The sequence below is a fragment of the Leptinotarsa decemlineata genome, unplaced genomic scaffold, assembly GCF_025532065.1.
Source record: "Leptinotarsa decemlineata unplaced genomic scaffold, Ldec_3_MD MMD2_tig00000576_RagTag_RagTag, whole genome shotgun sequence".
In the NCBI taxonomy this organism is placed as follows: domain Eukaryota; kingdom Metazoa; phylum Arthropoda; class Insecta; order Coleoptera; family Chrysomelidae; genus Leptinotarsa; species Leptinotarsa decemlineata.
In genome coordinates, this window is record NW_027412551.1 from 8,056,046 (window position 1) to 8,072,101 (window position 16,056).

Sequence of the window (16,056 nt, forward strand, 5' to 3'; positions counted from 1 at the left end):
GAAGAGTAAGACTGGCGATAAACTTACTGATAGATATTTTTCAATACCATGGTATACCGAAACCGCATATGTTGGCAAAATATGCAGAGCTTCTGCATTGACGAATTGAATTTCCCCATCTCTGCCAACATAAAACTACGAAGACCATGGTCTTCGTAGAGACCATGGTGAGAAAATTAACCCCAGTTTGATGTGACGTAAAATTCAGAGGGATTATGAATCAAGATTTCACAGTATATACATGTTTGTTCGGAATATACAGTGATATGATAAATAGAAGGGTTTTACTGGCATTTCATTGAAGTTATTTTCAATTTCTTTAAAAAATGGGATGTAGTAATAGCGCTGGAAATGATTGAAAAAGATGAGAAATTCCGTGATGAATAATAAATAGATAACTAGAAGACAAATATTTTTGACAATTCGGACGTGTTTTGAAAAATGTTTTTCGTCAGTTTCATCTAAAACTACTGTTTATCTGAAACAAGAAGGTAATTTTCAAAACTAATTTCGTAAATTACCATTTCGTCCGTTCCGCATTACATAAATCTAACCTACCTAACCTAACCTACCTGAGCTAACTCCAACCAAAAATCGTGACCACAGCATCCAATGTTTTCTATGACTTGGAAATAATTCCAAAGAGGAATACATGGCACTCGTTATCGTGAAAACTGCCAGAGAAAATATCAGGGGCATTCTTATGGAACCTAATCTGTTACTCCACCATCCTACCAATGGCGAAAACAGCATCTGTCCAAAAGGATTGGCAGCGACTACAAATCCCATGAACTCTTTTCCTGCAGTTGGGTCTAACTAAAAAATAATGACAATAACAAATGTTAAATATATTTTCTTCTATACATTTTAAAAGAAAAAGTTAGAATATCGGTTATTTCAGCCATTTGCTAATGCTGACCCAAGGTAAAGAATCCTTGCAAACACGTTTTCGTGGCTGGGCCTATACAGACAACCTTCAGAGCAATACACATGGTCTGGCTGAGAAATGGAGAGGTTCTCAACATCAAAAATTATTTCTTTCATAAAAAGAACAAAATCCAGACTAGTATAGGTTGTGATCGAATGGAACCTGAAGTATTCAATGTTTCGTCTGCTATTTCAAGTACGAACATTATATCTTGAAGTCTCGGCAAACAGTAACTAACACAACATAGTAACAGTGACTACACTGTTACTATGTTGTTCTGATTGTTCCTGAGCATTTGCATGGACACCCCCAACCACCATTTGAAATTATAATTACGAGTGAGCACGTAGCTCGCCAGCCAGTCGTTGCTGAGGCTTCGAGATATACTTTCGTCCTCGCAGTCAACGCACATAACACTTTTTCCATGGATAAAACATAAGCATTACAGAAAAATCCTTAAGGCGCTCTCAGACCGGTGTCTGTGAGAAAGTACCGATTCACATTGGGTTTGAATCGTTGGAGATTAAATCCACTTGGAGAAACGTTCCCAGGAAGTTTATTCCACGTAAACGCAGTTCTCCGGATGAAAGAGTTCTTAAACAGTGAAGTTTGAGATATTGAGTTGAACCTCAAAACGATGAGCAGCCACAGTCCGTGGCGTATTTCTGCAATGTACCGCTCTTGGTGGAATCAAATGTGCCATGTCACTTGAACAGTTACCGTTAAAGTATCTATAAAAGAGAGATAAATCTTCAACCTTTCTCCGATGTACCAGGCTATCGAAGTTGCACGTGATGGTCGCGTCTTCAATCAGGCGGATGGCTCTTTTCTGGATGGAATCCAGCAACTTCAGTGTATGTTTGAGGACAGAGCTCCATACATGCTAACAATACTCAAAAGAAGGTCTCATCTGAGCTTTATAGAGCATCAAAAGTTGCTAAGTTGTGTGCAGTTTTCTGGCTCGGAACAGTGTTCTAAGCTTTTGAGAAGCAGCCTTTGCAATTCCAACGACATGATTGTGCCAAGACATATTGGTGTCCATTTTAACCCCAACAAACTTTTGGTAGCAGAAAGCGGAATTATCTGACCTGACACTATTATACTATAACAATTTTCAATTGAAGGTGAATCATTAGCAACGTCGGACTTGAAGTGACCAACGGATAATCCTTTTAACAACTCTGCAGAGGCGTACCAAAATAATATTTTGATTTATTTAAACACATAGGTAATTACGTAAAAATTGTTATAGTAGGTGGCGCTATCTGGTGTCAATGGTAAAAATGATTACATTTTCTTATTATGCCTAATACAGTACTTCAAAAAAACAGAAAAATTTACAAAATAATCACTATGATCCTTTTATATAGAAAGAGAACTACAAAGCAAAGAAATAATTACCTATGTTATGCTTATGAAGTTTCAGAATCCATTGACTCGTCCGAAGAGGAATCTCCAGTAACACTTAAATCTATTATTATTTGGTCGAAAACAATGTCTACTATCCCGTCCAATCTCCACATTTTCTCTTCTTCCTTGATCACATGGGCTACAGCATTAGACCAATCTTCTTTCCGTATCCGTTCCATTGCGAGTTCTAATAAACGTTGGACATCAGAAATTTTATATGTCACGTTTTCACGAGCTACGTAACCCTCAATTTGAGCCCAGTTTAATTCTATCGGGTTTAACTCGCAATGGTAAGGAGGAAGTCTCAAAATGGTGATGCCTTCAGCACGAGGTATTGTATCCACCACATGCTGGCGATATCTGTCACGATGCTGATCTGATGTTTGATCTCCAACCATTCATAAGCTCGGCCTTAACCATGTTCTCGGAAAATGGAATTCCTTTTTGTCCTAATCAACTCTGCATGTCTGCTTTTCTAGTGGTCATAGTTGGCAGCTGTTCTACTAATCGAGTGTGATAAGAAGCGTTATCCATTACTATTACCGAATTTGGCTCGACTCGTGAAAAAAGGGATTCAAACAATCCTTCAAAGCGTTGGGCGTCCATGTCTTCGTTATAATCCCCCGTTTTTTCTTTTTTTTATAAAAAAATGTGTGCACTATCGTCTAAAAAGCCACTCTCGCTACCTATATGGGCGACAATTAGTCGTTGCCCTTTACCCGTTGGTCCGCGTAACCCTGTTGATAAACCGTCCACAAATGCTTGACGATAACTAGTTACAGTAGTATCTGGCCAGATCTTAGATTCTGTGTGATCAGCATTCACCCAAATTCCGAAAAGATAATAAATCTTTTTGTGAGTAAAACGCATTTCTCTAATAGAGCGAAGGTATTTCCGTCGCCATGAGATTTACGGGATCGTTTGGCATATATAAATTTCAAATCTTTTTTTATTATTTTCCTCAACTTCTCTTTGTGTGCATTTTTTAAACTTTCGTACACTTTACAGACAATCTGTTTTTCTTCTAACGACATAAATTTCCACTTTCTTTGTGCATTACTTGGACCTGCTACGGCATCCATCTTAATACTATGAAAATAATAAAATTCAATCATATTATTCACCTATTTGTCAGTTGTTTTCTTACCTCAAAAACTATTATAAAGTTGATGTATTTTGAAAAACACTTTATAGTGAGATTTTCACTTGAACAGATTAACAAATCTGCAACACGTATTTCGCTGCACAGTAGCTTTTTCAAGCGTGTTCACTAATAAACTGAATTCTACATACATTGTGATTTATGTATACTTTTTGAAATAATACTATCTACCTAGAAACTAATAATATTCTAGGAACTAATTAATGACAGTTATACCTGAGTTTAATGACTAGGTCAACTAATTATCTCACAATAAAATGTGAATGTGATGAAAATCTATGATAATGTATTTTGAAAAACAAGTATCGGCCAACTCTATCTTACAATTTTAAAGCTAATAAATATAACAGTCTATTTAATAAATATAATAAAATATATTCAATAAATACAAAACAAAGTCACTTTCACAAGAAACAAAACACACTACGCCTATGCAGATAAGGACGCTTGATAATGAAGAAACCGAGTTACTATTTATGGCATTTTAAGGACGCAAATATAGACCTGCGAAGTGTTGATCAGTTTACCGATGTTTCAAAGTATTTAACGAACTGGTCCACCTATTCGCTCGTACATCCTATCGATATTCAGAAGCTATCTTGTTACGGGGGGCAAATTTTATGGAATCATCTTACTTTTCAATTATTTACAATGGCGATGCATAGACAATAAAAATGACCCCGGTAAGAATTTAGTTCTAACATTTAACATTGTTGCCGTTAGCTCTCAGTTCATTTTGTACCTTCCATTGAAAATTGTTATACTGTATATCCTGGTTACCTGGTTACTTTCGAAATCACTTCTAGATCCTCAATTAAGATATGCAACCTCCTGCTGCCGGTGAAGATGTGCCTCCGTAGCCGATGTCCTGGAATCCAAATGGAATGACGAGATAAGTGCGCTACTGGATTCTTGTTTTTTTCCAATAATTCCTTGATATACAATGGATAATATGGATCCCTGGGGGATATACAATAAAAAGAGGGTTGGGGACAATATGAATCCCTGGGGGATATCAGCGTTAATGGTGAAAGTATTCGAGAGATATCCATCAACGACCATTTGCAGGGAACGTTTTTTCAGGAAGCTGAAGAGCCATACACAAAAATGATCCGACGAGCCATATTATCGAAGTTTGGTCAGCCAACCCATATGACACACACAAAACCTTAGAAATAGCAAGCGCAACAGCTCTTGATTCTCCATGTTTCTCGATTGCGTTATTCCAAATATGGGTGACATACGATAGAAGGTCGCCTGTCGATCTTTGTTGTCGCATGATATCTGCCGCACAGTTTGTACAGTTTTGGTTATTTATATTTTTTTCTCGTGTTTGTTTGTTCATTTCATTGGCAACCAAACAACTGATGAAATGTACATTGCGATATATCCTGTGATGTTGAATTTTGTAAAATTTCTTTACAATTATACTTACCTTGTCCAAGTAAGGCCACACGCCAGTTACTATTATGCTGAATCCCAGAGATATAAGGAACATAGTAAAATATATAATGTAAATAGAACGCCATCGTTCTCTATATTCTTGCGGACTTTCGAGATTGTCTTGAAAATTTGATTCATTCATTGACCTTAACATATCTCGAACTTGCTTTGTTTTTTTCCCCAACCATGGCATCCTGAAACTGAAAACGTTGTATGAAAAGGGTTACTTTTAGTAAATTTTCTCTCAATGGAATCTTTAGGCATCAAAGAACATCATAATGATATGTAGTTGTTTTATACGACTTGGTGTTATTTATTTGACAACTAGGAAACGATTATAAATTCACTGCTGCCGGTGAAGCAGAGTATGGTCAAGTGATTAGAAACGCATTGATATATTTCATTCCGAGTAACTGGTTATTAAATAATCTTTTTGTAGTTACAGGGATACAGCGGTAAGTGCGTCTTCAATGTGGGCTTTTAGCTGGACTGATTCTATTGTTTTATTGAAAATTTTTTGCCAAAAAAATTATCCTATCAAATTCTAGTCATGTGTGTCGAAATAACCAATCATTACACTGATAACTACCCATGGATAATTTTCACGGGTAGTTATCACTTATGTCATGACATTGCTAAGCAACCAACACAATAAAATTGTTTGACATTTCAGTAATTCAATTTATTTCGAAAATGTCACTTCCTCGCTTTGGTGTTCAAAATGATGCGGCAATTGACAAAATCATTGAAGAAAATACACCAAAAAATACTGTCAATAGTAAAAAATACACTTGGATAATATTTATGGAGTTTTGTGACGCCAGAAAATATGAATTGGATGGAAATCGTACTCTCGAAGAGCTTGCATTAATACTCAAGGATTGGGCGATTAATATGAGAAAAAACGATAGCACAGAGTTTAAGGAGGCTACTGTTAAAACCGTATGGAATATAACAAGCAAATTATTACAAGAAAAGTATTACAAGGAGTATAATATCATGCTAGACCCCTTTAAAAGTGTTGCATTCAAACAAGCGCGGAATGCACGCGACGCAGCACGAAGAAATTTACAAACAGATCCCACTAAACGTAAAACAAGCTCAGTACCATTAACTTCAAATGAAATGAGTAAAATTATAAACTTTTGGGATGAAAATACCCCTATAGGACTCCTACGCAAATTTTATCACATAGCAGCGGTGGAATTGGCTTGGAGAGGTGGTGAAGGTGCTGCTTGCTTAGTTGATTATTTTCATATCGAAAAGAACAATAATGGATCTCCAACTAATAGGATAGAATATAATCCAATTTTCAGTAAAACCTGCCAAGGGGGTTCAAAGAACTGCGCCTCTAGCAAATGGTTAGTTCAAAATAGTGATAACAATGCTTGTCCTGTCAGATTATTCATTAAATTATTATCAAAACGAGGCACAAATATCAAGACAAATAGACTATTTTTAAGGCCAAATCGTCACTGGAAGACAGGAAGCGATAACTGGTATGACAATATGCCTCTGAGTAGAAATATAATCAACGGATGGACGAAATCTTCTGCTGAAGCAATTGGCTTGGATACGAAACAGAGGAAAATAACCAATCACTCTAATAGAGCAACTGCAGTCAGTCAACTAGCTAAGAGTGGAGTTCAAGAACAGCAATTGTTGAAAATTACTGGGCACAATAATGGAAATTCCATAAAACCTTATTCGAATATTGATCAGGAACATCATAACCAAATAATCAATAGTATGCGTGGAAACACCTATGCAGTAACCGAGGCAAATACAGCAAGATCAACGGAATATCATTATACGAATTGTTCTTTTAATAACTGTGTGTTCAATAAATAATTCTGTTCGAATTGCAAAAAATTTTCTCACCGAATATCCCTCGAACATTGATAAATAACTCATAATTTTATCACAACTTCCTCAAGCACGTTATTTTAGGTAACATCCCGACGCCGAAGGCGTTACTAAATAACGTGCTTTCGAAAACTGTGATAAAATTATTTCGTTAGTTATCAATGTCTTTGGGATATTATAGCTGAAAACAGTTCAGAACTTATGATGCACTGTTTGGAACCTTTGGTGCAGTAATGAATATTACTGAGTTTTTTCCACCAAATCGTTATTTTTAACACTTCGACACGTGTTTCGATCACCAAGTGATCATCTTCAAAGAGGAAGATTAAAACAGTTTTAATCTTCCTCTTTGAAGATGATCACTTGGTGATCGAAACTCCAGTAATATTCAACAGTTCAGAAGTTGCGTTTATGACTCGACCTCATGCAATCATTGATGATGTCTATGGCAAACCAAAACAGCGATTAGGATTACGAATACAACACTTTTCGGATTCCATCCACAACCATTCTACGATTTATACATTCTGAACCCAAAAGTTTATTGCTTGCGTAACATGTAGAACTGTTCCTTATTAATATTTACGGCCAACTTGGTGGCTTTTGGTAAACTTTTGGGAAAAAAGGGTCCAAGAAAATGTTTGTACACCTCTTTTCAGTCGAACTGGCAAACGGTGAAATTGAATGTCCTGCCCTCAAACTTATTTTTTTGGTCTTTACTGGAAAACATCTTGCTGAGACTGACTAGGATGTCTTATGAACTATAATCTCTAAGGATGATCATTTCATCACGAATTCACGTTCGCAAAGTAAGGATGCATCATCAATTATTCTACTCGTTACTCATACTTGTTTATGTACAGTCTTACATTACTATTATCAGTGATAGAGCTAAATTTCATATTTATACCGGAAACTCATGATAACGGTCGAATACAATGTTCCAGTTAAATGAAATAATTCTAGCGCTTGGAAGTTTGCGTCCAAACAGTATTTGAAAAAAAATCATTAAACTTGTCACATGAAATCTTTACATTTCGAAAACGATACTGTACTATACTGAGCAATGTGAATAAAGTTGAATTGAACACTCCAAAGTTGAAGGTCGAAAGAAAACTAAATTGATAGGACAAAAAAGATGTCCTCCATTCCGTATGAATAATGATTTCCTTATCATCAAGCAAACAAAAAGATGCAGTCGGAGTCAAGGAATGAAAATTTTCACTGGCATAATTTTATCACATGTAAATTGTGAAAAGAATATGCTAGAAGACAAAAAAAAATAACTTTCCTCACCTTTTGATAACCGTATGAATACGACATCCATTTCTAATTAAATTTTTTAACACTGCCAAAAGAACCAACAAAAAGTATCTTGTATAAATGACATTGAGTTTCATGAACAATGGAAAAGATGAAATTTTGAGGAAATGAAACATTTTCTATGAAAAAAAAAGTTCACAGCGTGCGATCATATAAAAAGTACCAATTTGCGAATTTTTTTCCCGAATGTTTGTTTCTGGAATAGTAGATTTTTCGACTTTTGAGTGTTCATGTCTCTGAAAGAACCTACAACTTTTGGTCATCATAACGAATCTTGTATTATAGAACTGTTTCTTATTTGATAGTGAACGATAAAAACCGTAAAACAAAAGACCTAGGTACTACGAATTTGAAAATATGAAAAATAACCTATAATGAATTACTAATTGATATTACCCAAAAGAGAGATCGTAAAAAATATAATCATATTTTTGTTTGTATAGATTTAGTAGGTGTCGGGGGATTTCTGAACTAAAAATATGAAAGTTGTTCAGTAATGAACAATAGAACGAATTATCCACATTTGCATGCTCAATTTGATAAGAAATATTTATTCATGTTCACCTGACGTTGTTTGAAAAACAATCGTTTCGACCTTGTTTGTACAGTTTATGAAAAAGTTGTTCTAAAAATATTCATAATATTTTTTATTTGAATAAATCATCTTATATAAATCATTCAAACTTGATATACAAAGTAGTTAGTTGTTCATTCATTGGATTACTGTATTTTTATAAATTCTGTAGTTTAAGAAGGTATCTTGCATTTCAAATTTCAAAATGCCTCTTTTCTTTTCACTCTCTTTTGTCTTCTTTCGGTTCTCTTGACGATCATCATGAAAAGATATGGGGCTGCTCATTTTTTTATTTATTCTTTTTTTTATTTTTCCCCGAATGAAAAACTCCAAGACGTCCATCGTATTTACGCTCTCTGCCATTTTGTCAGTAACTCATATTATTTGAACTCGGTTTCATTGCGTAATAAAATTTACTTTTCAAAATATCTACCAGTAGGGTAGACTGGGTACGGTTGTGACAATTTTTATTTGACAGCTAATAATTTCGTTTGGATTAAAGTTAGAAACATGGAAGATATTTTATATTGTAAAGCGTACATTTGGCTAAGTAAAAACATTATGATTTTCTTTCTATGTGACATACATAACACATGGGAACAAGTTATAGAACAAAAGGGAAAATGTCACAACCGACCACATGCCAGGGGCGGTTGTGACAGTGCATGGGGTCGATTGTGACAGGCTTAAATAATACCAAAATGATCACCAATAACTTTTATTATCTGCAATATCGAAGTTATACTTTCATTTACTACTTATTATTACGAATAATCATAGTACAAACTATAATCAGTCTTAAATCAGTCAAAGTCAATAATCAGTACAAACAAAATAGCAATTAGGTAATTCTTATAAATGCTAAGTATCACAAGCAACTTATTTAATAGAAAAATATCTTTCATTCTTAACAACTTAACAGTCACTTCAGAAGTTACCATATAATTATTTTAATCTATATCACATTCAAAGTTTTTTTTAATTAGGAACTTAGTCTTACTTTACTAAGAGATGCATGGAAATGTTTTTATAATATCTTCAATTTTAAATTAGGAACGCAAATTTTTTGTAGTCATCTAATCGGAGTCCTCACAGTTGTGGCAAATATAATGACGACTACCATCTGTACACTCCAAGTGGGACCATAATTTACATTTTCCTTGGCATTGTATCCATTTCTCGCCAGATCTGCTATCAGAAAATGATCCCACGCATACCAGACAGAAAGACTCCTCCTCATCAGATGACATTGGTGTTGGAGTTTTCTTAGGTTTGTTGTCTTTGTTTTTCCCCTTTCCCTTTCCCTTTCCTTTTCCTTTTCCTTTCCCTGTTGATTCATTGAAATTTTTCTTCACCTGTTTAGCCTTCAATCGTCTTTCTTTTTCTTCATATTCCCGTCTCACTGCCTCTTTTTCAGGGGTGTCTGTGTATATGGTTGATTTTTTGGTTCTGCGGCCGCTTAATTTTCTTAGAGAAGCCTTTGGGAAAGGCCGAACAGTATCAGGGCAAAATACAAGCGGTATGGCCGAGGACGACGTAGATGGCTGATCATTGATTTGATTTCCATTAGAAGATTCGTTCAAAATAGAAGGTGAAAGTGGTGGTGTCTCATCATTAGGCCCAAGATTGTTCTCTTGTACCGAAATGTCTAATAGTCGTGGTACAGGTGTTATTTCTCTGCTAGATGCACTATCGTTTTCTTCAGAGCCAGGATTTCGTCTATTATTTGCAAAAGATGACTCTATGTTATCGGTGGATCCACTCGCAATGATTGGCCTGTCAACTTCAGCAGATGATGTTGTAGGAATGTCCTGTCTTGTATCTGGATTTGGTCGGTCTGTTACAAAAGATGGCGCAAAATCAATTTCATTAAATAGGTTACGATTGAATGGAACAATTCCGGTTTTGCAAAATCCAGCCTGTATATTGGCCTGTGTCAAAGCTAGAGGCATCGCAGTCTTTAAGACTCCTGGAATATCGTAGATGGTCATTGTTTTTCCAGGGTGACTTCGCATCCAGCCATCGCAAGCAGTGTTTATAGCTTTTTTTAATGAGCCGAAGACAGATCTATCCAGAGGCTGTAGTTTGTGGGAGCAGTGTGGTGGAAACGAAAGCAGAGTGATCCCATGTTCCTTGCAAAAATCTAAAGTGTTAATGTGGACATGTGAGGAGTGATTATCTAGAACTAGCAAGACTCTATGTGATAGTGAAGCATTTGAAAATTTCTTAAAGTGTTCAAGAAACACTAAGAACGAAGCATCTTGCATCCAGCCTGAAGGATTTGCAGTTCCTGTCGATCCAATGGGCCCGTCTCTAACAAAATGATCTTGATATCGAACCCGAGGAAATATAAAGAAAGGTGGCATAGTATTTCCCAAGGCATTTACTGCAAATGTAACAGTGACCAATGTCCCTCGTTCGGCTGAAGTAAGAGCTCCCACTTGCCTTATGCCACGTCTTGCTACTACCTTATCGGGCTTTTGGACGGTAGTGACGCCTGTTTCGTCAACATTATATATATCTTGCGGTTCATAGGTGTGTCTATCCAAAACAGTTTGCAAATTGTCATAGAAAGCTTCCACGTTTGTTTTATTGAAGCTTGTTGCTCTGGAAAGGCTAGTAGCTTGAGCTACACGAACAGAGAGCGAGGGATTCCTGTTCATAAATGAACGGAACCATTCTTCACCAGCCATCTCATTCTCAACCCAAGTCGCAGGCCGCTTAAGATCATATTTAGTTGAAAGCTCAAAAGCTAACTTTCGCACTTCTTTTGGGGAGAGACCAAAATATATTTCAGCACAGCGTGTAATATATTTTGACAGCACTTGTTCTTGCCCTTCAGAGAAAACTTTATTATGTGCAACATACCCCATGCTGATGTTGTTTGTATCTTCGTCTGCGCCAGCTGTATCACGTTTATTAATGTACCGCAACAAAGACATTCTATTAACTTGATGCATTTCTGCAGCACCTCTTATCGAAGTTCCTTTTTTTACTGCTTCATAAGCTTCCTTATATTGATTTAACATAGATTGACCCCTTTCCGTCTTCCTCAAGCGTTGTCTTGGCATCTATAAGAAAAAAAAAACACTTTAATTTTGTCACAACCGTACCCAAAAAAAATGTCACAACCGTACCCAAAGAACGCTTTCGCAAAATAACAATAACTATGGCAATACTAAATAAAGAATGTTATAAAGTAACCACATGTATTTAATCACTAAAGTATATATAATAAACATATGAATAACATATTTCGCTATCTGTACATAGATAACAACAATCGTTAAATTAAATAGAATGAAAATACTTACTTTTGACTCCCAAAAAGCAAGGAGGGCCTCTGCTAACGTACACGACGCGCGCCGGCTGACGCAATACTGTGCGACACGTTCTGACATGCAAGGCGCTCGTCTTTCTCCTCCCCGCCCCCGCGTATTCTTTACAGATTCGGTAATATTACGACTGTCACTACCGTACCCTGGCACAACCGTACCCAGTCTACCCTACTGGAGCTTTTTCCCAACGCCAAATCGCTATTTTTAACACCTCGACACGGGTTTCGATCACCAAGTGATCATCTTCAAGAGGAAGATTAAACTTCAATCCAATCTTCCTCTTGGTGATCGAAACACGTGTCGAGGTGTTGAAAATAGCGATTTGGTGTTGGGAAAAAACTAGTGATAGTCATTACTACACCAAAGGTTCGTTCCAAACAGTGCATCATAAGTTCAAAATATCTGTTGATAATAATAAATGGAAGCGACTATAATTATCATTATTAATATCATTATTATTTTGAAAATAATTGCAAATTAAATGGTCAAAACCATTCATACCACTACACGAATAATTGTTTTCATAACTGATGAACTGTGGGCATTTCAGATTTCTCAGTAAGCTCCGAAACAGTCGAAAAGGCGCGCGACCATTCCGTACATCGTGAGGCGAGTGCTCATTGGGTCCGAGAATCATGTGCCTTAAGCAGGTGTAATGAAGAATGTCAGCCTTCTGCTTTTCTCCAGCCATGATTTTTGACTTACTGCGTCAAGCCGACATAACCTTGAGAGTCGAAGGTAGAGAGGGCATCATTTCACCAAGGACTCCAACAATCAAAACACCTGTTTTAACAGAGTGGCTGGGTAGAGTCTGCAGAGATTGAAGAGAATATCTCGATATTTTATTTGGTTTTTTTCGTCTCATTTTGTCACACCCGGAGCTGAAAACTTCACAACCTGTCAGCACCTGGTGCCAGAAACTTCTATAACCATCATGCAACTTACTCGGAAAAGGTATTGGAAACACTATCCTGGCGCTTTGGTTAGCCAACATCTTCAATGTTCTTAAATGAAACCCAATTCATCGGCTTATTCTTGTCTTACCGCAGGAGTGAATCGATCTCTGTGACTTTTTTGTGTGGAATTTTTTTTTCATCGTAGTGTGCGCTGGTCAAGCTCTATCCCCCGAAGCCACGATACATTCGGGAGGGCGCGCCAGCATTATCAACCAACGACCACTCCTCACACCGTGGGGTAAGTGATCATTAAAAATCTGTTTAAATCTCTGGAGTAAGTGATCATCGGGTCCGAGAATCATGTGCCCTGAGTAAGCGCAGTGGGCCAAGAATGACAGCCTTCTGCATCTGTGCGGCTTCTGCCTTAGTGCGGCAAGCCGGTATGATTTTAAGATTCTAGAGTAGAGAGGGCATCATTAATCAGAACAACCATTTTGACAGAGTGATCTGGATAGAGTCTGCGGAGTTCGAAGAGAAAATCTCGATATTTTATCCGTTTTTCTATTATTATTATTATTATTATTATTATTATTTATTCAATATTTTATTCCTCCGCGTAACCAATGTTACGTCCTATTGCTAATACCATTGATATGTCTATGCGCGAGTTTTTTATAATTTGATAGTGGTAAACTTAAAATTAGTCAACTTGATTTAATACTCAAATTATAACCTAATACTCCTTAGTTCAATTATTTTTATAATTATTGCACGCATTTCACTTGTTCACTTTTACTTGCTTGCCCGAACTATTCCATGACTCTTTGAGGGGTGACGGTGCTCAAATTGAGTTTCATTACGGAGATTAAGCGACCCCTTCAAAAAGCATCTCAAAAAAAATTAACAACTTTTGTTCCGAAAGAATATAGAATATAATGAAATATAAAAAAATATTTTACTTTTTTACACCTCATGAAACATTATCTATCTATATGAATATTTTATTCTCTATAGAATTGTTCCTATGAATCATTCTTTATAGGAATATTTTATGATGACAATGGAATTTTATCCCTCTTTTTTTTAGTTCTTTATCAAAGACAAATATCTTTAAATTTGTAAGTATAGGCAAATCTTGTTTGAAATAATAAAAAAAAATCACACAATTCCATTTCATACCTCCACATTGCTCATTAATATCCTCTTTTAATTTGTTATGGAAAAAACAAATTTTGAAAACTTCAATATTTCAATACAGAAGTTATGAAAATTTCATAAATTAATTATAAGTAATAAAAACGATACAGTCCCAGCTCGGAGTCCTGGGGAACTCCCGATGAAGTTAGGCATGTCTTCTAACCATTATAAAAAAAAACGTTAAACGTCAGATCCACTTTGGAAGTGATTTTTATATTTATTGTGTTAAAACAAGGATGAAAATCTATAATGTTTAGATATTCTTCAACTGTTATCTTGAAAAGAAAATTTTAGATTTTCAGTACATTTTGGAAAGTTTTTGTGGCTTTTTCCAGATAATTCAATAAATTCCCAAATAATCCTATTATACCTCACTATACCTGTACCTACAGCTAGAAATCAAAATTTTCTCAAAATATAAAATAATGTAAAATAGGTATATGTATGTTATCATAATCGAAAGTAAAACGTGTTTATTAAAGTAACTTTCTAATATAATGCCTTTGATCATGGTCATTATTGTTTATATGTGTGCAACTAGCAAAATTTTTACGTAGAGTAGGTATTAAATTTCTGCCAATAAAATCGCGAACCAAAACATACTTCATTTAATGAAAACAAATCAGAATAATCCTACTGATATGTTATATTCCTAAACAAATGTACTTCTAATTGAAAATTAACTCACTTTCATTCCTTTGTTTGGAAGTCGAAATTAATCCATAAAATCATGTTATGATTTCTTTTCAATGTTCACTAAATAAACTTGAGAACACTAATAGAATATCATGATTCAATAGTATAAGAATTGAATGCGTCCCAATTGGATTACAAAATATTTGTGGAAAATAACAAAGCACTTTCTCAAAATCCTAGCGAATACCAGACTTTCCTCCGACTTGATCACGAATCTGTCACAAAACATATGACTATTGTATTCAATCCATTCGAATGTGAAAGTAACCAAAACAATAACAAAGGCGCGTGAACTGTGAAACCTGCATCACACAGCCATCTACATCGTAGTCGTTCAGTCGCCAAGGTATGTTAATGTAAATTCATTAAAAGGTGGCGCTCACCCTCTGCTATTCAGAAGGAGCACATAGTGGGCGCCATCTTGGTTTTATAATTCAAACTTTAAACTCAGGGAAAACCGTAAGCACCAATATTTAAATATTGGTTTACGATTATTTATGGCAATCTTCATTTACACATATGTGTAAAATATATTTTCAGTGAGCCAATGTGATAAATATATCATGGAAATCTGGAAATAGCAAACAATCATTTCAATGATGATTCATAGCTCCAAGCAACGCTTCCTATAAACCTTGGTGGACTAGGGCTACGTTCGGATTCTTCCGTAGCTTTACCAGCTTTTCTTTCTTTCATTCAATAGTGTTTCTGATCTTATCGATTCCATCCTTCCTTCCATATTCATCAATATCAAAGACGTTTTTTATGCTGAAGGTGAATCACTTTGGCATGCCGCAACTAATATTGCTCCTCCTATAGATAAAAATAAAATACAAAGTGCATGGGACCGACCTCTTTTGAACATTATAACTGATAAACTTCTGAAATCTACAAGTGTATACGATAAGGCTCATCTGAAAGCAGCAATGATCAAGGAATTGGGTGCTTGGCTGAATGCTTTACCTGTTGCATCTCTTGGAACACCATTAGACGATGAATCTTTCATAATAGCAATAGGACTTAGGATGAGTTCATCTATTTATGTGCCTCATACTTGTGTTTGCGGTAGTATAGTTGATGAGAAAGGTACACATGGTTTAAGTTACAGGAAAAGTGCAGGGCGTACAACTCGACACCACCAAGTGAACGACATATTGAAACGAGCTATGTTGTCAGCGGATGTTCCTGCAATTCTGGAACCCTTAGGTACCAGTCGCGATGAT

General features: G+C 35.8%; 3 protein-coding genes across 7 annotated transcripts in view; 1 reads left to right on the forward strand and 2 right to left on the reverse strand.

Moving 5' to 3' along the window:
• The window catches only part of LOC111511696 (kelch-like protein 3), a 46,601-nt gene extending 33,600 nt beyond the window's left edge, over positions 1-13,001 (forward strand). The window contains exon 5 of the mRNA XM_074174333.1: positions 12,595-13,001. Coding sequence (XP_074030434.1) covers positions 12,595-12,737 — 143 coding nt within the window. The 3' untranslated portion in view covers positions 12,738-13,001. The remainder of the gene's footprint in view (positions 1-12,594) is intronic.
• Positions 1-15,125, reverse strand: part of Cln7 (CLN7/MFS domain-containing 8) — a 50,844-nt gene extending 35,719 nt beyond the window's left edge. The window contains exons 1-3 of one of the 4 annotated variants that reach the window (XR_012465255.1): positions 14,826-15,125; positions 4,936-5,143; positions 573-816 (exon numbers count right to left, since the gene is read on the reverse strand). Coding sequence is in view for 3 of the 4 variants with exons in the window: in XM_023167734.2 (XP_023023502.2) it covers positions 573-816; positions 4,936-5,136 (445 nt within the window). In the remaining variant the exon portion in view is untranslated. The remainder of the gene's footprint in view (positions 1-572; positions 817-4,935; positions 5,144-14,825) is intronic. The other 3 variants (XM_023167734.2, XM_074174336.1, XM_023167733.2) reach the window with 3 other exon arrangements.
• LOC111516921 (uncharacterized) lies at positions 9,704-12,209 on the reverse strand. 2 transcript variants are annotated; one of them, XM_074174331.1, is made up of 2 exons: positions 12,021-12,209; positions 9,704-11,777 (listed from the first exon to the last, which is right to left on the reverse strand). In XM_074174331.1, exons 1-2 carry the CDS (start codon positions 12,105-12,107, stop codon positions 9,783-9,785), a joined length of 2,082 nt encoding a protein of 693 aa, XP_074030432.1. In that variant the 5' UTR covers positions 12,108-12,209; the 3' UTR covers positions 9,704-9,782. The 2 variants fall into 2 exon arrangements, with proteins under 2 accessions (XP_074030432.1, XP_074030433.1); XM_074174332.1 differs by lacking the exon at positions 12,021-12,209 and adding an exon at positions 11,820-11,899.
• Positions 15,126-16,056: the final 931 nt, after the last annotated feature.

Bases quoted from the DNA above. Each gene is read 5' to 3' on its own strand.
- LOC111516921 (XM_074174331.1), bottom strand. From the start codon at position 12,107: ATGTCAGAACGTGTCGCACAGTATTGCGTCAGCCGGCGCGCGTCGTGT. The intron at 11,778-12,020 runs GTAAGTATTTTC...TTTTTCTTATAG, and splicing joins TTGCTTTTTGGGAGTCAAAA to ATGCCAAGACAACGCTTGAG.